Below are 25150 nucleotides of genomic sequence, written 5' to 3'. Positions count from 1 at the left end.
GAAGCCCAATCAGACCATAGAATCCTTTTTTGGGGGCAAAAATGATCAAAACATGGAATCAGAAGTAAACAAAGTCAACACACCTGCATCAAAAGCTTCCAAGAAAAATATGAATTGATTACAGGCCATGGAGGAACTCAAGAAGGATTTTGAAAGTCAAGTAAGAGAAGTGGAAGAAAAATTGGGAAGAGAAATGAGAATAATGAAAGGAAATCATGAAAACCAAGTCAACAAACTACTAAAAGAGACTCAAAAAAATACTGAAGAAAATAACACCTTAAAAAATAGACTAACTCAAATGAAAAAAGAGGCCCAAAAAGCCAATCAGAAAAATGCCTTAAAAAGCCAAATTTGTTGGTGTGGCTAGATGGAGCAGTGAGTGGAATGCTGGCATTGGAGTCAGGAGGACCTGAGTTCAGATCTGGCCTCAGACACTTCACACACACACACACACACACACACACACACACACACACACACACACTAGCCGTGTGACCTTAGGCAAGTCACTTAACCCTAATTTGCCCTGCCTTGCCCCCTCAAAAAAAAAAAAAGACTGCTGGTTAGGCATTCAAGTCATTTAACCCCAACTGCCCTCCAAAAAGCAAAAAAAAAGTCAAATCTGCCAGATGGAAAATGAATTTCAAAAACTCACTGAAAAGAATGATTCCAGCAAAATTATACTGGAGCAAACAGAAGCTAATGACTTTATGAGAAATCAAGATACTATAAAATAGATCCAAACAAATGAAAGAATAGAAGGCAATGTGAAATATCTCATTGGAAAAAGCATTGACCTGGAAAATAGATACAGGAGAGATAATTTAAAAATTATTGGACTACCTGAAAGCCATTATCAAAAAAAGAGCTTAGACACCACCTTGCAAGAAATTATCAAGGGGTGGCTAGGTGGTACAGAGAATAGAGCACCGGTTCTGGAGTCAGGAGGACCTGAGTTCAAATCCAACCTCTGACACTTGACACACTTACTAGCCATGTGACTTTGGGCAAATCACTTAACCCCCATTTGCCCTCCAAAAAAAGCAGAAAAAAAGAAAGAAAGAAATCGTCAAGCAAAATTGCCCTGATATTCTAGAAACCAGAGGGCAAAATAAAAATTGAAAGAATTCACTGATCGCCTCCTGAAAAAGATCCCAAAAAGAAAACTCCTAGGAATATCATAGCCAAATTCCAGAGTTCTTAGATCAAGAAGAAAATAGTAAAAGCTGTCAGGAAGAAACAATTTGAGTATTGTAGAAACACAATCAGGATAACACAAGATCTAGCAGCTTCTACACTAAGGGATCAAAGGGCTTCGAATATGATATCCCAGAGGTTGAAGGAGCTAGGATTAAAATCAAGAATCACCTACCCAGCAAAACTGAATATAATGCTTTAGGGGAAAATATAGTCATTCAATGAAATAGAGGAATTTCAAATATTCTTGATGAAAAAACCTGAGCTGAACAGAAAATTTGACATTCAGATACAAGAAGCAAGAGAAGCATGAGAAGGTAAACAGGGAAAAGAAATCATAAGGAACTTATTAAAGTTGAACTATTTACATCCCTACATGGAAAAATAATTATAACTCATGAGACTTCTCAGTATAAGGATAGTTGAAGGGAACATATATATGTGTATATATATGTATACATGTATACATAAATATATATGTATGTATCAGAAGGTGCATGTTTGTATAAATACATATGTGAGTATGTGTATATGTGTGTACACGTATACATAGACAGAGCGCACAGGATCAGTTGAATAGGAAGGGATGATATCTTAAAAATAAAATTAAGAGGTGAGAGAGGAATATATTGGGAGAAGGAGAAAGGGAGAGATAGATTAGGGTAAATTATCTCATATAAAAGAGGCAAGAGAAAACTGTTACAATGGAGGGGAAGAGCAGGAAGGTGAAAGTGAATGGGTTGACCTTACTCTCATTGAATTTGGCTTAAGGACAGAATAACATACACACTCATTTGGGTATCCTACCCTACAGGAAAGTAGGGGGGAAGGGGATAAGAAGGGGGATGATAGAAGGGAGGGTAGACTCGGGGAGAGGGTAGTTAGAAGTGCATACTTTTGAAAAGGGACAGGGTCAAAGTAGAAAATAGAAAAAGTGGGGGGCAGGATAGGATGGAGGGAAATATAGTTAGTGTTTTGCATAACTACACATGTACAACCTAGATTGAATTGCTTATCTTCCCAGTGAGGGTGGGTGAGGAGGAAAGAAGGGAAAGAATCTGGAAATCAAAGTTTTAAAAACAAATGTTAAAAAACATTTTTTTTCAATTGTTTTTTACATGCAACTGGGAAATAAGATATACTGGCACTGGGATACAGACATCCATCTTGCCCTACTAGAAAGTTAGAGGGGGGATGGGAGAGGATATAAGAAAAAGCAAATTGGGGGAGGGGTATTCCGTATGCTTTCTATCTTGGGGTGGGGGTGGGGTGGTAGAAAGATAGGGAGAAAATTTGTAACTCAAAATCTTGTGGAAATGGATGTTGAAAACTAAAAATAAATTAAAAAAAAGAATCAGCCTTTTCCTGCAGGCATTTGTAATCTAGAAGAGGAGATACAAACAGATAACTATAATATAAAGTATTCCATGTTAGAGAGTTGCGATATTCATATTACAACAAGGAATCAATAAAATATGGATAAGAGGTCTAGTGAATAATATAGAAGTCTAATAGTCAAGTCTACAGAGCTGATGAAGAATTAATATGCTACCCATCAAGCTAAAAAGGATGATAAAAGATAAAAATAAGCCAATATTAGAAGAACTGGGAGGATACGCACATTAATACATTTTTAAAATTGAATTATTATTGATATTTTGTTTCTATATCACTTAAGATTTCTCAATATAAAAACTCAATTCAGCAAAACTAAATAATCATACAGAAAAAAATCTGTCATTTTATGTAGTGCTCTATACACACAGTCCTCAACTCTTTAAAGGAGAAAGGGAAAAAGGTTAATGTAATTGTGAATTAATTTGACATTGTGGGAAACAATATGAAATTATGCCAAAAAGTCCCTAATCATTCATACCTTATGATCCATCCTTCTAATAAATCCCAAGGTTGAAGCTAAAAAGGAAGGCCTAATACGTGTGTGTGTGTGTGTATACACCTATCTCTCCCACATATGCCCCTGAAAAAATAAAAAGGTCACCAGAATGAATAAAGATGGAGAAAGGCAAAGAGAAACAATAGAAAGCTTTCTCATCTAGATAAAGATTACACACAAAGATAGTAAGAAAACTATGGGATCCTCTCCAGGTAAACAAGTTAGAAATTCTGGCAGAGTTCATATCACAGACACCCCAAGGGAGATAGAATACAGCAACAGTGTAAAATCTCACCCACAAACTCCTTGAAAATCAAAACAAAGCAAATAGAATACAGTGACTAAAAAAATAGAAAAAAATGTAAGATAAGGTATCTACTATCAAAAATAATCTGAGGAATAGGTCAAGTAGAGATATTTTAAGAATCAATAGACTCCATGAAACCATAACCAAACAAAAATCCTATATACCATATTTCTAGAAATCTTAAATAAAAACTAGTCAGATCCATAAGAATCTACAAACAAAGTGAAAAGAGAAAGAAGCAACCAGTCACCACCTGGACAAAACTCAAAATAAAAGCTCCCAGAAATGGTATAGCCAAAATCTAAGGTTACAGGCCAAAGAAAAAGTATTGCAATCAGTCAAAAAGAAAGAATACAAGATTACACAAGACTTGGCAGTTACAAATACTAGTAAGAGAAAATTTTTTTTTTAATGGCAAAGTAATCAGGGTTATGTGATTTGCCCGATGTCACACTGCTAGTGAGGCTACATTTGAACACAGATCCTATTGACTCCAGGGTCAGTGCTCTATCCAATGCACCACCTATCTGCCCCTAAAAATCTTGCTTTTCCAAAAAGCAAAAGATAAAGGCATACAACCAAGAAAAACTTGTCCTGAAAACTGAAAACAATCATGGGGAGGAGTGGGGATAGGGTTAGAGGATGGGGGTAGACCTTTAACAGAACAAAGAACTTTCAAGTATTCCAGATGAAAAGGCCTAACCGGAGAAGAAATTCGGAAATGCTAAGACAAGAGCTATGGGAAACATAAAAATGTAAAAACATCTGCATAATTGAAAGATGCTGAATGATGATTAAGTCCTTATATTCCATAAGGAGGATAAGTAAGTATTCTTCAAATTCAAATATTCTTCAAAACCCTAAGACTTAAAAAGGGTTAGTTAACTAAGACAAACAGAGAGCATAGGAGTGGTCTTGTTCTATTCTGATGGTCTTATAGAAAGAAAAGAGAGGGAGGAAAGAACATACCACAAAACAAATAAGGGGAAAAGTGGCAGAATTTACTGTTTCTCATAGTTAGGGGATTTAAGAGAAAAAAATATACAAACATGAAAGGGGCAAGAGGAATGAGTATCACATGAACCTCACTCTCATCTATACTGAACAAAGGAGGGTTGAACATACACACATAAAGAGGTGAGTACAGAAATATATTGAAAGAGAAACAAGAAGCTACTATGGAGAGGAGAAAGGAATTTAAAGAAGGTGGAGTCAGAGGAGAACTGTGAAGTGAAACAGACTTCAATTTAAGAAATTAGAGAGAAAGAACAGATCAATGAACAGGGCATGAAACTTAAAAAAAAACTTAGAAAGCAATAAATCAAAAATCTCCAACACAAAAATAGGAACTCTGAATATCAAAGAAAAGATACACCAAATTAAAAGCAAAATAAATTGAAATAAGTAAATAAGCAAGAAATAAGTAAAGAAATAAGTAAAACTAAGACCTATTTTAAAAATACATATATATGAAATTAGATAAACCATTATGTAATCTGATTAAAAGACAAAATAAAATCGCCAGTGTCAAAAATGTAAAAGAAAAATTCACAACAAATGGAAATGAAACAAATGAAATTATTAAAACCTATTTTGCATAATTATATCCAAAATCAAAAAGCAGACTGGAAAAATGAGCAAGAAAAAAAAAGAATCCCACTATAAAAAGTTATTATGGTAACAAGGTCACTCGGACTACCACTGGGCTCCAGCTTCCACCTTCCCCAATCCATGTAAAATGGGACTCTAAACAAACTTTGGAGCTGCAGAACCCACAAAATGACACAGAGAAGCTAACCTCCCTCTGAGGACAGCCCGCAGCCTGGCTGGCCCGGCCAGCTCAGCGCTCTGAGAGCCAAGCCCAGCCACACACTGAGGCTTTAGCCCCAGGGCAGGCCTGACCAGCCGCTTGATGGAGGAACCCCAGATCAGCAGCAGCTGTGGCCATTTCCAGATTTGTCAACACATAGATGCGAAGGACAAGGTGAGAGGACAGTGCAGTCTAGACTTTGGGACCCAGTAAGTCTGAGGGGCAATCACTCTTGCTTTAACCTGATTGGATCTGGATTGCAGTCTAGGGTGGAGGTCCTGGGCTGTGTCCAGCTTGCCAGAGAGTGTGGAGACCTCAGAGAGGGCACCCATCTAATACCTCCAGCAGCTGAGAAAACCCCAGCGTTTGGGACAAAAGCTCCCCTATCTGGTAGCAGAGTCCCACTGTGGCAAAAAGCTCAGGGGTCAAGTGACTGAGGGGCGACATGACCAGACAAAGGAAACAAATCAGACAAAAGATTTCAACATTAGACTCCTATTTTGGGGACAAAAAGGATCAAAAACAGGAGGAAGACAGTGAAGTCAGAACTCCTGCACCAAAAGCTTCAAAGGAAAATACAAGCTGGTTACAGACCATAGAGGACCTTAAGAAGCAGATAAGAGAAGTGGAGGAAAAACTGGGAAGAGAAATGAGAACAATGCAAGAAAATTATGAAATGAGAGTCAACAGCCTGACTGAGGAAAATAACACCTTAAAAAACAGACAGACTCAAATGGCAAAAGAGGCTCAAAAAGGCAATGAAGAGAAGAATGCCTTAAAAAGCCAAATCTGCCAGATGGAAAAAGAATCTCAAAAGCTCAATGAGGAGAATCATTCCTTCAGAATTAGATTGGAGCAAATGGAAGATAATGACTTTATGAGAAATCAAGATGCTGTTTAACAGATCCAAACAAATGAAAGAATAGAAGGCAATATGAAATATCTCATGGGAAAAACCACTGACCTGGAAAATACATCCAGGAGAGATCATTTAAAAATTATTGGACTACCTGAAAGTCATGATCAAAGTAAGAACCTAAAAATCATCCTCCAGGAAGTTCTCAAAGAAAACTTCCCTGATGTTTTAGAACCAGAGGGCAAAATAGAGGTTGAAAGAATCCACCGATCCCCTCCTGAAAAAGATCCCAAAAAGAAAACTCCTAGGAATATTGTAGCCAGGTTCCGGAATTCCCAGATTAAGGAGAGAATATTACAAGCAGCCAGGAAGAAACAATTTGAACATTGTGGAAATACAATCAGGATAACCCAGGGTCTGGCAGCTTCTACACTGAGGGATCGAAGGGCTTAGAATATGATATTCTGGAGGTCAAAGGAGCTGGGATTAAAACCAAGAGTCACCTACCCAGCAAAACTGAGTATCATGTTTCAGGGGAAAATATGGTAATTTAGTGGAATAGAGGACTTTCAAGCATTCTTGCTGAAAAAAACAGAGTTGAATAGAAAATTTGACATTCAGATACAAGAAGCAAGAGAAGGATGAGAAGGTAAACAGGGAAAGGAAATCATAAGGAACTTATCAAAGTTGAACTATTAACATTCCTACATGGAAAAACAATAATTGTAACTTATGAAACTTTTCTCAGTAGTTGAAGGGAATAGAAATATATATATATGTGTATGTATGTATATATATATGTCTATATATGAGGGTATATGGGCATATGAATACATATGTGAATGTGTGTATATATGTTTACAGGTATACATAGATAAAGGGCACAGGACCAATTTAACAGGAAGGAATGATACTTAAAAGGTGAAATTAAGAGGTGAGAGAGGAATATAATGAGAGGAGATGGGGAGAGACAGAATGGGGTAAACTATCTCATATAGAAGAGGCAAGGGAACATGGTTACAAAGGAGGGGAAGAACAGGAAGGCAAAAGGGAATGGGGCAACCTTATTCCCATTGAATTTGGCTTGAGGAGGGAATGAAATACACACTAAATAGGGTACTTCACCCTCCAGGAAAGTAGGGGGGGAAGGAGATGAGAGGGGGTATGATGGAAGGGAGGGGAGGCTGTGGGGAAGGGAAGTTAGGAGCACCCACTTTTGAAAAAGGGACGGGATCAAAGTATAGAACAGAACAAGTGGGAAGTGGGATAGAAGGGAGGGAAATATAGTCAGTCTTTTACAATATATCTACTATGTTATTGTTTTGTATTAGCCACACATGTACAACCTACACTGAACTGCTTATCTTCCCAGTAAGGGTGGGAGACAAAGGGAAGAAGGGAATGAATCTGGAATTCAAAGTTTTAAAATCAAATACTCAAATATATATATATATATATATATGTATATATATATATTATATTTACAATTATTAATACTATTTTACATGTAATTGGGAAATAAGATATACAGGCCCTGGGGCATAGAGATCCACTGGAAAAGTCAAAAGGGGTATGGGAGAAAATATGGGAGAGAGCAGATTGGAGGAGGGGATATCCTGTGGGACTGCTATTTTGGGGTGGTGGGTAGGGGAAAATGGGGAGAAAATTTGTAACTCAAAATCTGGCGGAAATGAATGATGTAAATCAGAAGTTAATAAAAGCATTTGAAAAAAAATTTTTTTAAAAACAGAGTTGCTAGTTCTTCCAAGGGGGGGGGGGGGAAAGATCGCTCAATATATAAATCTAAAAGAAGAAAATTACTCTAAAACATCTACAAGCAAAGCCTCAGAGAAAAAGGTAGCTTTGGCACAAATTCACGTAGAATGTTTGGAAGAGATGAAGAGTTAGTTTAAAATGCTTTTATGAATTAAATGAGATCTTTAAGGGTAACAATTAGAAAGGAAATTAGGGCTATGGAAGAGAATTTACAGCTTGATACAAGAGGTAAATATCATAGAAAGAATCAGGAGTCACTGGACATGGTAAGCATGAAATAAGATCATGAAAAAATTAAACTGAGTATATTTTAATAGACAGAAAATGACTACTGATCAGCACATTATGTCCAATCAGACCACCAGATTACTATAAAAGTAAACTAGAAAAAAGAAAAAGAAAAGGCATAGAATATAACTGAGGCAACTACAACCTGACCTACTTAACTAAGTTACTGATGTTGAAAAATGGGTAAGGGATGAAAGAAGCAACATCAACCTAAGCTGCTAAGTTTTCTAAAGAAATATCGCCATAAGTGGGAGACCAAGAGAGCATACAATCTGTCTCATCCAGCAAATGATCAATCTCTTTGCCAAATAGAGATATAAATAGTCAAGGGCAACAGTGAATTAGAATACATACTCATTCAAAAATTTTTTATGTGGCAGGAGACTGAGAAATATCACCTCATAAAACAATAAGGAATGAAAAGAGTAGAAAAAAAAACACAGAAACCTAAGGAAGGGTGGGGAGAGACCCAACTAAGAAAAATCATCTCAAGGGCATTTAAGGATGAAATCAGAAGCAAGCAAACAAACTGATAAAAAAAAAATAGAAAATATCTGTAAAGACTTTTTAAAAATTCTTTTGGCCATTAATGACAATGGAGCTCAAGATTTGGACTCTACCATCACCACTGTACTGCCTGACAAAATAAAATAAAATAGCACTGAAGAAAACAAGGATAGAAGAGTAGTTGGACTAAATCAATTATAAACAAAAGGGGATCCATACTAGAGGTGACAAAAGTTTGAGAACATTAAGTAACTAATTTTCAAAGTACCTGAAAAAGTAGAGGATATAGAAGACTTGTAAAAAAAAAAATTACAGACAGTACTGCCATTAAAAAAAGAAAAATTACAAAGGAAATATTAATAACTCTCCACCTATGTGCCTACTTCCCCTACAAAGTTTTTTCTTTTAATAACCTATATGCACAAAGGGAATCCTTGATGAATTTTGAGAAGGGAACATGAAAGTTTGCATACAGAATATGACTAGCAGCACACATATTTAAAATCATATTAATGATAGAAAAGCAGAGAAAATACTACCTAAAAAGTATAGAAAAGATCTTTGTGTTTCAATTTATTAATTATATGAAGCATTTGACTGATTAGAGAAAAATGCTACCCTAAAACTCTCTTCCAAGAAAGTGTTTCCTATGCATGCCAAAATCATACAAGATACTTTGAAAGGTCTAACAGAAATAATTTTTACATTATCTTCATATTTTTAATATCAAGTGAGACACAAAAAAAGAGATGTAACTTTACCAAAAGTGTTTTCCACTGCTATGAAAAATGATCAACATAAGCAAAAAGAGGAGCTTAGTATAGAAAGCGAGGTCTTCCAAATATTCATGTTTGTAGATAATGTTACATTGTTTGCATCAAGCCCTGAAACATTACACAGTCTTATCAAAATGTAACCTAACTAATCATACAGAAAAAAACATAGACAGTATTGAATGGACATCCCATAAAGCTAGTCCATCAGTGCATCATAAATTGGACAGACATCATGCATGGACCAACACTGAATAGGAGTAGAGTGGATTAGACTGTTTTGGGGAAACTGTTCAGTCCTTTTAATGACCTCACATTTGTAACTAAAACAAAGGCCCATATTTTTAACCATAATAGTTTTACAAGCAATGTTGTCTGGTTATAAGTCACAATTAGTCAGTGGCCACCCAACGGCAATGGAGATATATATATGATAGACTTCAACAAGCAATGAACAAGTTTTTTTTTTTTTTGGAGGGAAGAAGGAAAGCAATCAACAAGCGTTTATTAAACACTTAATATATGCCAGGTACTAAGCATTGGGAATACAAAGAAAAAAAAACCAAAAACAGTCTTTGTCCTTGGGGAATTTACACTGAATGAATAAGACAACATATATGAATCAGAATATAGAGGACAAATACAGAGTAGATGAAAAGTAACTCAGAGGAGAAGGCACTAGCATCTAGGGAGACTAGGAAAGGCCTCCTAGAATACGTGGGATTTGGGTCTTGAAATCAAGAGGCAAAAGTGAAAAGGTAAAGCACTACAGTGTGGAAGACAGTGAGGCCAGGAGACAGGAGATGTAACATCGTGTTTGAGGAACAAGTAAGTCAGTTAAAGAAGATGAGAAAGGCAGAAAAGAGGCCAGGTTGTGAAGAGTTTTAAATGCCAAAGAGAATACTTTATGTTTGACAATAAAGGACTGAGTAAGGGAAGCAGTGTAAAGAAAGTCATCAAAGAAAATGTATGAGTCAAAACAGTTGGCCAATCACGTGCTAAGAGTGAATGATAAACAAAAGAAAGCTCAAGTGCTCCAGTGGCATCAACACAGCATCAAGGGAGCAAGCTACAAGTCAATCATCAATAAGTCATTAAGTACAAACATAAGCACATACAAAATCATACAAGGTAACAGAGGAGGGAGATACTGGGGAGAACAGGACAGACCTCATCCAGAAGGTAGCACTGAGATGAGCTTTCAAGAAACTGGGGATTCTAAAAGAGGTGAGGAGGGAGTGCCTTCCAGGCAGAGCTTACCACCAGTAGAAAAGCAGAGAGAGAAGACAGAATGTCATGTGTGAGGAATATCAACATGGGCAATTTGGATTTAACATACAGCAGATGAAAGGGAATAATCTATAATAAGGTCAGTGAGAGCTAGATTGTAAAGAGCTTTAAAATGTCAAACATAAGTTTGCATTTGCTTCTAGTGGTGATACACGACCACTGGAATTTATTAAGGAAGAGAGAGACAGTCAGCCTTGTGCTTTAAGAATTTCATTTTGGCAGGATGGATTATGGAGGATGGATTAAAGGTAAGAGAAACTTGAGCAGAGGACACCAATTAGAAGGTTGTTGCAATAGTCCATGACAGAAGTGAGGAGTGCCTGACTAGCATGATGAACATGTGAGAAGACATAAGCAGACAGATATAATAAATGCCCTGAAGTAAAATTTATATGACTTGGTAACTGATTGGGTAAGTGGAATGAGGGAAAGTGAGAAATTGAGGATGATTCAAATTACAAACCTAACTAGCTAGAAGGATGGTGATGCCTTCAGCAGAAACAGAGAGGTATCGAAGAGAACTTTAAGGAAGCTTTTAAGAAAAAATAATGAATCTTGGTTTAGATATCTGGAGTTCAAAATGATATGCCTGAGTCTAAAGGATTTCCTGTTCAAAGTATCTACTAGGTCACTGGTAATATGAGGCTGACCTTAGGAGAGAGACTAGATCTGGATAGATTTGGGATTCATCTACATAGAGATGATAATTAAATTCATGGAAACTGATGATATCGCCAAGAGAATAAATAGAAACAGAAAAGAGAACCTAGGACAACCATACAGAGCAGTAGTTGGGAAGTAGAATTTTGATTAAGATGCAGAAAAGAATGAAAAGGATCCATCAGATAGAAGAACCAAGAGACAGTGATGTCAACAAAACCCAGAGAGGACAGGTGGTTAAGAGTGTCTAATGCTGCAGAAAGGTCAAGAAGGATGAAGAATGAGAAAAAGCCATATTATTTGGCATGTTTTTTTAAATGCACAGAAGAAAACAAGAAAAAAAGCACAAACAGTAAAGTTTTGAAAATAACGTGCAGAATTAATCACATGCTTTTTTAAAAAGTAAACAATATAAAACAGATTTACTTTTTCTTAAAAATCCTTTTTTGTGTTCTTATATGTGTATAGAAAGGCTCTTTTTGATGTTTTACGTTCAGAATGAATTTCTTTTTTAATTAGATCACTGGAAACTGTGGAGATAGTAATTTCAGTTGAATGGTGAGACTAGAAACAGAATGCAAATATCTGAATGAGTGACAGGAGGAAATAGAAGCAACAAGTATAGACAGCTTTTTCTAGGAATTTGACTGGAAGGGGAAGAGCTATATATAGGATGATAGCTTGAGGGGAAGGCAGTGTCAAGTGGTTGTTTTTTTTTTCTTTTTAGGGATGGGGGAGAATTTGACTTATTTGAAGGAAGACAAAAGGAAACAGTAGACAAAGAGCTAGAAAATAAGGGGGGGGAAGAGGAATGATCCTGGGAGCAATCTGCTGGAAGAAATGAAAGGGGATAGGGTCAAGGATACGCATTAGAAGGGTTGGCTGGGATAAGTAAAGGGCTTTAGGTGAGGCTGGAGTAAAAGAGATGAGGAGATGATGTGTGTCAAGGAGTTTTGAGATAAAGAAAAGAGAACAAGACAGAGCTCACGGAAAATGTCTTCTATTTTCTCAGTAAAGTACAATGCAACAATGTCTTCAGCTGAAAGGGTAGGGGGAGGTGGAAATATGAGAGGCTTTAGGAGAAAAACGAAAGTCTGGGATGGATGCTCTGGGAAGTTCAAAAGAGGTACCTCTCAAAAGTATGGCTAAATTTTAGTCATCAAATTTGGAACTATTGATATGGATACTACCTTGCATTGTAATCAGAAGGTACTAGGATTATTGTACGGCATTAAGAGATATTTAGAGTTGTGAAATGTGGTAATGGGGGGAAATTTCTTAAAATTATCAGCCAATTTCCACTAAATCTTAGACTTGATTACTCTGGGTCCCACACATACTTTGAGAAGCTGACCCTTTATCTGTTTACAGAGTTTAAATGGTTTTTTTTTCTCTAGTTGTAGTAGGTTTGGGGGCGGGGGGGGGGAGGGAGGAACCTAAGTATGTTTGAAATGACACCAAATTTTATGAGGTAATTTAGCTAATTTATATTCCAAAAATATAAAGGTACATACATCTTTAAAAACACAAAACATTTAAAAGAGACAAGTAGGAACTTGAAAAAAATTTACAAATGTGTGTGTGTGTGTGTGTGTTTAGCACCATCTATATAAAATTTCTACGAGGCACAAAGTTTTATACAGGAAAATTAGTCCCACTGAAAGTCAACATATTTCAATATAAAAGTGACTTCCAAAATGAGGTCTGTTATTGTCCTGTATTCTTGGGGAAAAAAACACTTCAGAAACCAACATTTGTAACTTGCAAAATGTTTTTATTCTATCATAATTCTAAATTCTGAAGTACAATTTCACAAAATTTGTTCTGCTAAAATGATTTTAATCATTTCATAGTAAATACATTCATAAATATATAGATAGCAACTATTCCACTCAAGCAAAAGTAGAAGCTTTTAATGTCACATAAAAATATAACTAATTTATTATTTTTTCAAATCATTGCCAATAAAGGATATAGAATGGTTTTCACTATTCATTTATTTATGTAATCTTAGTTTTAGAATCTAACTCTATTCATTCCTATGTGTATAGTAATGCATACTCTAGATAAAATGAATATAACTGTAAAAATTTAATAAAAATCTAATTATAATGATAGGCATATTAGAATTTACTATGATCCTCTAAAGTGTGACCAAAATGTGGCATCTGCAGAAAACACACATTTGTCTTGATTTTAATAAGATGCTTAAAATGCCAAAAAGGAAACTACATTTATCTGCTTACTGTTGATAATGATTATCTTTAATTCTCAATTCTTAGGAATTTTCTGGCATTAAGCATATAATAAAAATTGCCTTTTATTTTTAATAGTTTGCTTACAGTGATTATAATGAAGTTTTTGGGTCTGGTAACTAAGTTACACTTTACATACCTTAAAAGTAGAAAGTCCATAAAGTCTTGTAGTATGAACTGTTTCTTGGGAAATATTTGTTATGTTAGTTATAAAGTCTTCAAGGTATTTACAGGCTTGTTCCAGGTGTGTTGTGTTTATGATGATTTGTACTAGCTACAAAACACAAAATATATCCGGTAAAATGCAAGGTACATGACCCAAAGCCATCTGATTTTAAAAACAGGATTACTGCTTCCGACAACTGCACCATAATTATAGCATTACAGGATATAGCTGATTAACTACTGATTTTGAAAGTCTGTTGCAAATAATACCTATGAAGGATCCAACAGTGAAGAATAAAAAAGTTAAAAATAATCTAAGACCTGCCAATTAATTTCAAATGATTTTAAGATATTTTTTCAAGTGGTCTTTTTTTTTTCAATTACAAAGAAGCAAAATCCAACTCCCAAATTTTGCCACTGAATCTGTGGCAACTACAAATGTATAAATTCTGATCTCTTATGTCATCTATTTTCTTTCATGTAAATTATTTCCCTTCATATATTCTTTGACTGGGATTTGGTTTGTTTTTAGCTTAAAACATAATGCCCTGATATTAGCTGATATAAAATGAAACAAAGCTAATTTTATAATACCATTACATTAGCAGATTTTTATGACAACTATTCCAACTATGAAACCTTAAGCTACACATATTTCTTAAACCTACCTCTGTCAGACCTATGTGAGGCTTTTTAATAAGGTTCTGTAAACAGCTATTCAAAGTTCTTGTCAGCAGCAGATTTGTCGATTTTCTAAGCATGTCATCAATTTCTGTTGAACTAAAAACAAAAGTTATATTAAAGCTTTCCCCAAATTAATATTTTAGTAAGAAAACTTTAATACATAGAAACCAAAGTAAATTATTCTTTGGATGGAGAGAGGAGTAATTAAACTAATATCTTCTCCAATGGACATTAAAATTCATCATTATTTATTGATGTGTGAGATTACAAAATTAAAAGTTACCCAAAAAATCCTTATTTTTCTCAAATTCACAAAGGTTTAGGTAATGTCTGATCTAATTCTTCTCGAAGAATCCATTTATAAGTTTTTAAAATATCTATCTTATTTACATAATTTATTCAAGTCATCTCTTTGTTTTCCAAACTATTCCTTTATACCTATGATTGTAATCCCAGGTTTATTAAATGACAGAAACAAATCACAGTAATACTTAACTTACAAAAGTGCCATTTCCAATGAAATACAATATTTATATATGCTACACCCATTATTCATTTTTGTTTCATTCAATTAAAAACACCAACAAAAGGATGCATGGCAACTATAGCAGGGGTAGAGAAAAGATCTATTTCTTAGCAGGTGGAGGAGAGGAAGAAAGTAATGTGACAGGGTGTTAGATGGTACAGTGGGTACAAGTATTAGACTTAGAGTAAGGAAGACCTGAGTTCAAATACCTCATCAGACAATTACTTGACCAAATTATTTATTTCTAATGATGTTCTTCAATAAAAAAAAAATTGATTACAAGAAAAATCAAGGAAATAATTTTCTATTAGACATAGATTTCTTGAATTAGACATCTGATAATTTAGTACAAACTAATCATATGATATTTGCCAATACTTCACTAGTTTTTAAAGCTAGCTCTCCAAAGATTATTCATTCTCAGACACTAACCCTAAAACTTGGCTAAGTTGTAACCAAGATTATAATGTCTTGGTTATAGCCACATGGTCCAAATAGCTAGAATTCCTATAGCCTTGGTCAAAAATCATTGCATATGATACAACTCAAACTTCTTACTTAACAAAAAATGTTCACTAAAACAACTGAGCACAAATATTTGCTACTCACCAAAAGGTTTTTTTTTAATACCCAATAAGAGAAAAATTTAAAGAAAGACAAATACTTAGGTACCATCAAGTAGTAATCTCACTACTGCATGACAGTTCTCAGTTTCTGCTTAATCCAACTCTCTTTTTCTTCCAGATTTTGTAGAACTAATTCACCTTGAATATTTATACCTCAAGCCAAAATTTCCAAGGCATGTGCAAGATTCCAGTGTTGCTCTGAGGGCAAGTTGGCATCATAAAGTTCTTGCAGAAGGCTTTCCTGGTTTACTAGTACCATCTTAGCCTCAAGCAATCTCTCTAGGGGTGGGGAACCTGCAACCTTGAGGCTATATGTGGCCTTCCAGGTCCTCAAGTGTGGCCCTCTGACCGAATCCAAACTTCACAGAACAGATCCCCTTAATAAAAAAAGGATTTGTTCTGTAAAATTTGACTCAGTCAAAAGGCTGCACCCAAGGACCTAGAAGGCCACATGTGGCCTCAAGGCTACAGGTTCCCCACCCCTGTTTTGCCCCAAATGAACAAAGGTCTTCCTCCAATTCCTTCTACTCTCTTCTACTTGATAAAATCCCTGGTTTAGCTCAATCTTCACTTAAGAACTAAAGACTATGTATGACCTGTGGCTTCCTTTACTGAGGAGGATTTATCTAAAACAGTTTTTGCTAATCCTGAAGAGACATCTAAATCACCTTCCTCAACTCCTGTAGGTAGGTCTTCTGAGCTTTCAGGGATGCTGTACTTTTACCTATTCCATAGGTAAAAGCAGGTTAAGGAAAATCACAACCACCAACACCCTACATTTACTGGTATAACATAAGCCCACAACCCCTTCCCCCCCCCCCCCCCCAAAACACACACATTCTCCTGACAAAACTGTCATTTCCCCCAGCAAGAGGAAGCTTTGGCACCTTTCTGCTTTAAGTTTGTATTATTCCTGATCCTGAAATCATACTCATTAAGTGTTATTCTGCAAACTCTCTTGCAATTTTTTTAAAGACTAGCCTTTGATATCACCCTTTTTTAAAGAAGCCATGACACTCTCCATGGACTTTGACATGCTTTGAGTATGAATTCTGAAACAGAGATAATTTTTCTAAAAACCTATTACTGATACAACATTACTAGGAATACAAAAATATTTTAATATATGGACATATGACATATAATGTACACATGCTTATGTGCATAAAATAAACACATATGATATATATAAGTGAAATAAGATTAAAATCTTCTAAATAATTATTTTGTTTATACCAGTTTTTTCATTCTGAATTCCTCTATACTCCTCTGATAAAGTAGCAAAACACAGACCAACTTATTTAGGAGAAATTATTTTTAAAATATAATAAGCATATTATTAAAAGTAAACTAAAATAAGTAACAGAACATTTTTATTTAAGATGGAAAAATAATTTGAAAACCTTTTCTTCTTTCCTTTTGAAATAATAAGATTTTACATATAATAAAGGCAGTGAGAAAACAGTTTTAAGAAATGAGGCCTTAAGGAGGACTACAACCATGGAAATATATTTAATTAATATTCTATTTGTGATATATTTATAATTCAAATAGCAATTATGCTTCGACTCTCCCCTGTAAACTGATCAAAACTAAAGTCTCTTGCCTAAATAACTATATCTGTACACATTTTATAAGTCTTGTTAGCATCTTAAGTAAGCACCTGATTGAGAAGTCAACATTTATACAAAATGTTAAAATTTACTTATTAGGACTTGTAAACCTACACAGCACAAATAACAAAGTGTTAAAGTAATTTACATTTAAATAGAAGAGAATGAGGTGAGTCACAGTATAGATTCAGAATGCTAGATTTAAGAAATTATTCTGGGGCAGCTAGGTGGCACAGTGAGTAGAGCACTGAGCCACCGGCCCTGGAGTCAGGAGGACCTGAGTTTAAATCTGACCTCAGACACTTAACACTTACTAGCTGTGTGACCTTAGGCAAGTCACTTAACCCCACTTCCCCTACCTTCCCCCCTCCAAAAAGAGAAAAAAAAAAAAGAAATTATTCTACTCAGGTAGAGCCAAATTATAGTAAAATTTGCCTCATTTTATTATATCTGAGCCCACATACAAGATTAATACATGTATTCTGTCCATTTCCAAACCATTACAGAACCATCCCTATTAGGTATACTGTTATCTAGTATTTTCAAAAATGGCATTAGAAGTCACAATAACATCTATATGGAAGTATGCAACCATCATTCTTTATTTTTCACATTGTTTATTTACGCAAATATAGACTGTTTAACAAAGATAAATTGAGATAAGAGATAACTGCTTTATTTAATAAGTTCAAGTCAATAAGCCTAACAAACTCTATCACAAGACATTGAAAGAAATAACAGCTGTTATTGCTGAGCTATCCATTAGTAATTTCTGAAAGACCATGGAGAATGAAAAAAGGGTACCATACCGTTGAAGAGAAACAAAAATATTTCTTTTCCCAACTTTCAAAACAGGAAAGACAAGAGTCTGTAAACTACAGAACACTGAGCTTGACTTACACTCTTTAATTCTAGAATTTATTATTAGTGGAATGGTTAATAAGCACCTAGAAAAGGAAGCAGTAATCACCAAGCTTGATCAAGAACAAGTAATGCCATACTAATCTCATTTGCTTTTTTTTGAAAGGGATGCTAGTAAGTTAGATGAAGGGTATACTTAAAGATAAAGTTTGCCAAGATTTTAGAGAAGCTTTTAACAAAATTTCTCAACCTACCCTTGTGAAAGAAATGGAGTTGGGTTAGAGTTAAATAACAGTACATTTAAGGGATTCGAGGGTGGTTGAACAGCTAGGAAGTTTTTAATGGTTTACAGACAACTTGGAAATTTCTAGAAAAGTTCCCCAGGGCTCAGTCCTTGAGTATGCGTTATTTAACATTTTATCAATGATTTCTATAAAGGCACCCATAACATGCTTATCAAATTTGTAGATGACAAAGTTTAGAAAGACAGCTCAAATTCTTGCCATTTATCAGATCCATTTAGTCAGCACAAAAAAGGAAGGACAGTAGGATGATAAAGGGCACTTTGATCATGCCTATGAGGATTGGTTGAAAGAACTAGGGATATCCAGCCTAGAGAAGACTTTGGGAAGACATGATAATTGTCTTCCAGTATCTGAATGATGGAAGAGGGATTAGACTTGTTCTTTTTGACCCCTGAAGGAGAATTAAGAGCAATGGAAAGAAGTTTCAAAGGCATAGATTTAGGTTCAATGAAAGGAAAAACTGCCTAATAATTACAGCTGTCCCAAAGCAGAATGAGCTATGGCCAGAGTTAGAGGGCTCCCCCCTCACTAGAAGCCTTCAGACAAAGGCTGAATGACTAACTTGTTCAAGACGTTGAAGAGGAGATTTTCATTCAAATTCAGATTGGTTTACATGAATATAGGGTCAAAGATTTGGAGATGGAAGCAACCTCTGAAGTCAACTATTCCAAATTCCCCATTTTACAGATAAGGAAACTGAGACCCAAAGTGTGTAAGGACACAAATATACAGAAACTCTCACCCTCTTTTAGAAATGTTAGCAAAAAAAATTTTTTTAGTGTCTTGATCTCAAAGAAATAAAGATATAACAATTTTCCTCTGAAAAAAAAGACAATGTTGAAGAGATAGTGTCTTGGTCTGAAGTCTTCTAATTCATTTTTATCACTCAGTCTCCCTTGCAGGGTCCTCATTCATGTCATTTTTTGGGCCCAATTCTCCTTTCTATTTGTATTATTTCACTTGGTAATCTCATCACCTAATATGAGTTCAATAATATCATCTCTATGTAGATAAATAGCAGATCTGTGTATCTAGCCCTGGTCTCTCTCTCTTGAGCTAGTTACACATCACCAACTACCTCTTAACTATTCCAAACTCTAAAATAGCTTAGAATATGGTATTCCAGAAGACAAAGGACATAGGTTAACAACCAAGAATAACTTACTGAGCAAGACTGAATAAAATCCTACAGGGGGAAAATGGATTTTTAATGAAATAAAGGACTTCCAAGCATTCCTGATGAAAATATCAGAGGCTGCTTAGAAGATTTTTAAGTTCAAATACAGAATTTAAAAGAAACATAAAAAAGCAAACACAAATGAACAATGATAAAGGATTCCAAACAAGGATAAACAACTTACATTCAAATATGAAAAGATGGTACATGTCTCTTCTGAGTCCTATCATCAATCTAATGAGTCTTAGAGTCTAATGAGACAAAAGGTGTCAGAGTAGTTCTATTATGCACTGATTAATCTTTTAAAAAGAATAGAAAATGAGGGGAAGAAAATCTTTGGGGGTTAGAGAGAAGAAGAGAAAGAAAACTTATAGAAAATTATCTCATATAATTGGGGAGCATAAATATAAGACTACATGAAGAACAAGGAAGGTGTGGAGGGAGTAACTGACTTTTCACCTCTCTTTCATCTGAACTAGACAAATGAAAGAAGAACACACACAACTGAACAGAGAAATAGAAAGTTCTTCATAACTTGGCTCCTTTCTACTTGAGTAGGAGATGGGGGGTGTTGATAGGGTCATATCTATATTTTAGAAAAATCACCTTGAAAGATGAGTGGAAGATGGATTGGAGTAGGGATAGACTTGAGGCAGGAAGACCAGGAAAGTGGTAATGAAGATCTGAATTAAGATTATTAGCCACAGGAATGAAGAAAAGAGGAGATATACAAGAGATATTGTGAAGGTAGAAATGAAAAGGTTTGGCAATGGATTATGATGAAGGGAAGAAAATGAGAGTAAATAAGAGTAAGAAATTGAGGATCACATTGAGTTGACCTGGGTCAATATGATAGTAATGGCATTTAAAGATTCCCCTTGTATTGGCTTGGTTTTTCAAATTGATTGTGTTAAAACCCAGAGCTTGTTAATCCCACCTGTGGGATGGACTTGTTGACTTGAAAAGAGAGACACGAACTGGGAGGAGCTGGTGTTGTAGATTTGGAGAGACAAGAGAGAGGCAGAAGAACTTTTTGGAAGCAGCACCTCGTGGAGGCAGAGAGAGAGACTGAGAAGGATTGCTGGGGGACACTTTGAATCGCCCTGGACTTTTGAGACCTGCCCCCAGAGCTGCCAAGGACTGAGGAGACATGGCTGTTTTGCTGGTACTTTGTCTGTCTGTTTTGATGTTGTTTTGCCAGATTTGTCCACTGGTGAAAGACAGTCCTTTTGTTGAAGAAGTCCTGGAACCTGGCTGTTGGCTAAAAAGCCCTGAGACTGTCCTGCAGACAGAGGGTGAATACTGTCCACTGGTGAAGGACAGTGCTGTTGTTGCAGGGGTCTGGAGACTGTCCTGCAGACAGAGTGAATACTGTCCACTGGTGAAGGACAATGCTGTTGTTGCAGGGGTCCGGGAACCTTTCTGTTGGTTCAGAAGCCCTGAAGAAGGATTTTCTTGTTGTATGTTTACAGAAATCCTGGGAGAGGGTTTTGCTAATGTTTTCAGGGGTTCTAGGACTGTCCTACAGACAGAGAATGAATTAATGAAGGGACTGGCAATGTATCTTGTGGCCTTGCTAAGCCTTGTCTCCCCAGGAACTAAGATTGCTGAGAACTTGCCTCCTGTCAAGATCAAGAAAAGACCTCCATTTGGGTATTAAGTGCTGTGCTTAAACTTGATGTAACTCTGGGGTAGATTCAATTGTGATCCAGGGGTGGGGAACTTTTGACCTTTTTGTGTTCTATGGTTGAGCAAATGAATGTACTTTACTTATGTTTGGAAACTAATCTCCATTTGAGAAGAGGGGCTTTGTGGTGGACTAAATGAAGGTACAGCCGAGGGGTGGAGTAGTATTTAGAACAGGGACTTTGTAATTGATTGAATGATTGGAAGGTCCTGGGGTGGGGTAGTACTTGGAGATTATTTAATCACACTTAGTAAATGCTGTATTTTGAATGATGTCATGTTTTGATCTTCTCTGTTCTTGGTTTGTCACTGAATAAAATGGAGAGCACCTATGCTGGTATTTTGAACCTTGGGAAGTTGCCTTTCCTTGACATTACATTACAGTCAACTGTGGGAATTACCCTTGATAGGAATAGGGAAGTTCAAAAAAGGGGGAAATCTAGGATAAGGGGAATATAATGAATCCTGTTTTGGAGATGCTGAATTTGAGATGGCCAAAAGATAAATAGTTTGAGATATCCAAATGGTAGTTGGTGATGATTAACTTCAGCTTATGCGAGAGATAAGAGCTAGATATTCAGAGCTAGGAATCATCTACACAGAGATAATAATTGAAGCCATGGCAGCTGATGAGATCACCAAGTTAGATAGCACAGAAAGGAAGGCTCAGGGCAGAGCTTTGAGGGACTCCCACAGTTAGTAGGCAAAACATGGATGAAGATCTAGAAAAGAAGGCTGAAAAGGAGCAGTGGAACTAATAGAGGGATAACCAAATGAGAAGAGTGTTACAAACACCAACAGAGAAGAGAATATTCAGGAGGAAAATTATCAACAGTGCCAGATGCTATAGAGAGATCAAGAAGAATAAGGACTGAGAGGCCAAGATCGCAGAGTAGGGGCAGGACCTCCCCACTGCTCCAGCTTACACCTTCCCCAATCCATGTAACAAGGGGATTCTAAACAAACTTTGGAGCTGCAGAACCCACAAAATGACACAGAGAGGCTAACCTCCCACTGAGGACTGCCCGGCAAGTCGGCAGGAATCGGCCAGCGCAGTGCTCTGAGAGCTGAGCCCAGCCCCATGCTGAGGCTTTGGCCCCAGGGCAGGCCTGACCAGCCATTGCCCAGAGGGACTCCAGATCAGCAGCAGCTGTGGCCCTTTCCAGAATTATCAACATATAGATGCGAAGGACAAAGTGAGAGGTCAGTGTAGTCTGGACTTTAGGACCCAGTAAGTGGGAGTGCATGGCTTTTGCCCCTAGGGGGGAAAAGCTGCTGAGACACCAGCACAGCCAGCCAGCACCACGTGGTGGCTTCAGCTCCTGGCCTGCAGAGTGTAGGGGGACCAAGCACCAGTTTGAGGGGCAATCGATCTTGCTTTAACCTGCTTGGATCTGCATTGCAATCTAGGGTGGAGGTCGTGGAGTATGTGTCCAGCTTGCCAGAGAGTGGGGAGGCCTCAGAGAGGACACCCATCTAATACCTCCAACAGCTGAGAAAACCCCAGAGTTTGGGACAAAAGCTCCCCTATCTGGTAGCAGAGTCCCACTGTGGCAAAAAGCCCAGGGGTCAAGTGACTGAGGGGAGACATGACCAGGCAAAGGAAACAAAGCAGACAGAAGATTCCAACATTAGATTCCTATTTTGGGGACAAAAAGGATCAAAGCATGGAACAGGAGGAAGACAGTGAAGTCAGAACTCCTGCACCAAAAGCTTCAAAGGAAAATACAAGCTGGTTACAGACCATAGAGGACCTTAAGAAGCAGATAAGAGAAGTGGAGGAAAAACTGGGAAGAAAAATGAGAACAATGCAAGAAAATTATGAAATGAGAGTCAACAGCCTGACTGAGGAAAATAACACCTTAAAAAACAGACAGACTCAAATGGCAAAAGAGGCTCAAAAAGGCAATGAAGAGAAGAATGCCTTAAAAAGCCAAATCTGCCAGATGGAAAAAGAATCTCAAAAGCTCAATGAGGAGAATCATTCCTTCAGAATTAGATTGGAGCAAATGTAAGATAATGACTTTATGAGAAATCAAGATGCTGTTAAACAGATCCAAACAAATGAAAGAATAGAAGGCAATGTGAAATATCTCATGGGAAAAACCACTGACCTGGAAAATACATCCAGGAGAGATCATTTAAAAATTATTAGACTACCTGAAAGCCATGATCAAAGTAAGAACCTAAAAATCATCCTCCAAGAAATTCTCAAAGAAAACTGCCCTGATGTTTTAGTACCAGAGGGCAAAATAGAGGTTGAAAGAATCCACCGATCCCCTCCTGAAAAAGATCCCAAAAAGAAAACTCCTAGGAATATTGTAGCCAGGTTCCGGAATTCCCAGATTAAGGAGAGAATATTACAAGTAGCCAGGAAGAAACAATTTGAATATTGTAGAAACACAATCAGGATAACACAGGATCTGGCAGCTTCTACACTGAGGGATCGAAGGGCTTGGAATATGATATTCCAGAAGTCAAAGGAGCTGGGATTAAAACCAAGAGTCACCTACCCAGCAAAACTGAGTATCATGTTTCAGGGGAAAATATGGTCATTCAGTGGAATAGAGGACTTTCAAGCATTCTTGCTGAAAAAAACAGAGTTGAATAGAAAATTTGACATTCAGAAACAAGAAGCAAGAGAAGGATGAGAAGGTAAACAAGGAAAAGAAATCAAAAGGAACTTATCAAAGTTGAACTATTAACATTCCTACATGGAGGGGCGGCCAGGTAGCACAGCGAGTAAGAGCACCGGCTCCAGTGTTGAGAAGACCTGGAGATTGAATCCCGGGCTCAGACACTTAGCACCCACCCAGAAACACCTGGCCGTGTAACCTTGAGCAAGTTACTTAACCCCAATTGCTTAGGGGCGGCCAGGTGGCTCAGTGAGTAAGAGCACCAGCTCCAGTATCGGGATGACCTGGATCAAATCCGGGCTCAGATACTCAGCACCACACCCAGAAATAACTGGCCGTGTAACCTTGAGCAAGTTACTTAACCCCAATTGCTTAAAAAAAAAAAAAATTCCTACATGGAAAAACAATAATTGTAACTTATGAAACTTTTCTCAGTAGTTGAAGGGAATAGAAATATATATATATAGGTATATGGGCATATAAATACATATGTGAATGTATGTGTATATGTTTACAGGTATACATAGAGGGCACAGGACCAATTTAATGATGATACTTAAAAGGTGAAATTAAGAGGTGAGAGAGGAATATGAGAGATGGGGAGAGACAGATTAGGGTAAATTATCTCATACAGAGGAGGCAAGGGAACATGGCTACAATGGAGGGGAAGAATAGGAATGCAAATGGGAATGGGTCAACCTTATTCCCATTGAGTTTGGCTTGAGGAGGGAATGAAATACACACTAAATAGAGTATCACCCTCCAGGAGAGTAGGGGGGGAAGGGGATGAGAGGGGAGGATGATGGAAGGGAGGGCAGGCTGTGGGGGAGTGAAGTTGGGAGCACCCACTTTTGAAAAGGGACGGGATCAAAGTAGAGAATAGAATAAGTGGGAGGTGGGATAGGAGGGAGGGAAATACAGTCAGTCTTTTACAATATATCTACTATGTTATTCTTTTGCATTAGCCACACAAGTACAACCGATACTAAACTGCTTATCTTCCCAGTAAAGGTGGGTGACAAGGAAGGGAATGAATCCGGAATTCAAAGTTTTAAAATCAAATATTCAAATGTAAGTGCATGCATATATGTATATATATATGTGTGTGTGTGTGTGTGTGTGTGTATACACTATTATTAATACTATTTTACATGTAATTGGGAAATAAGATATACAGTCACTGGGGCATAGAGATCCACCAGAAAAGTCGAAAGGGGTATGGAGAGAGCAGATTGGAGGAGGGGATATTGTATGGGAC

At 36.8% G+C, this 25150-nt stretch overlaps 1 protein-coding gene across 6 annotated transcripts in view; it reads right to left on the bottom strand.

The window, feature by feature from the left end:
• Positions 1-25150, bottom strand: part of EXOC6 (exocyst complex component 6) — a 237637-nt gene that overhangs the window by 95047 nt on the left and 117440 nt on the right. For all 6 annotated transcript variants that reach the window (XM_069099242.1, XM_069099243.1, XM_069099246.1 and 3 more), the window contains exons 16-17: positions 14447-14558; positions 13753-13887 (exon numbers count right to left, since the gene is read on the bottom strand). In XM_069099242.1, the coding sequence (XP_068955343.1) occupies positions 13753-13887; positions 14447-14558 (247 nt within the window). The remainder of the gene's footprint in view (positions 1-13752; positions 13888-14446; positions 14559-25150) is intronic.

This window comes from Petaurus breviceps, unplaced genomic scaffold (assembly GCF_028583685.1).
Source record: "Petaurus breviceps papuanus isolate PSGF00001 unplaced genomic scaffold, PetGlider_PUasm1.0 37, whole genome shotgun sequence".
Taxonomy (NCBI): Eukaryota; Metazoa; Chordata; class Mammalia; order Diprotodontia; family Petauridae; genus Petaurus; species Petaurus breviceps.
The sequence above is the reverse complement of the archived record's forward strand: the minus strand, read 5'-3'. Positions and strand labels throughout refer to the sequence as shown.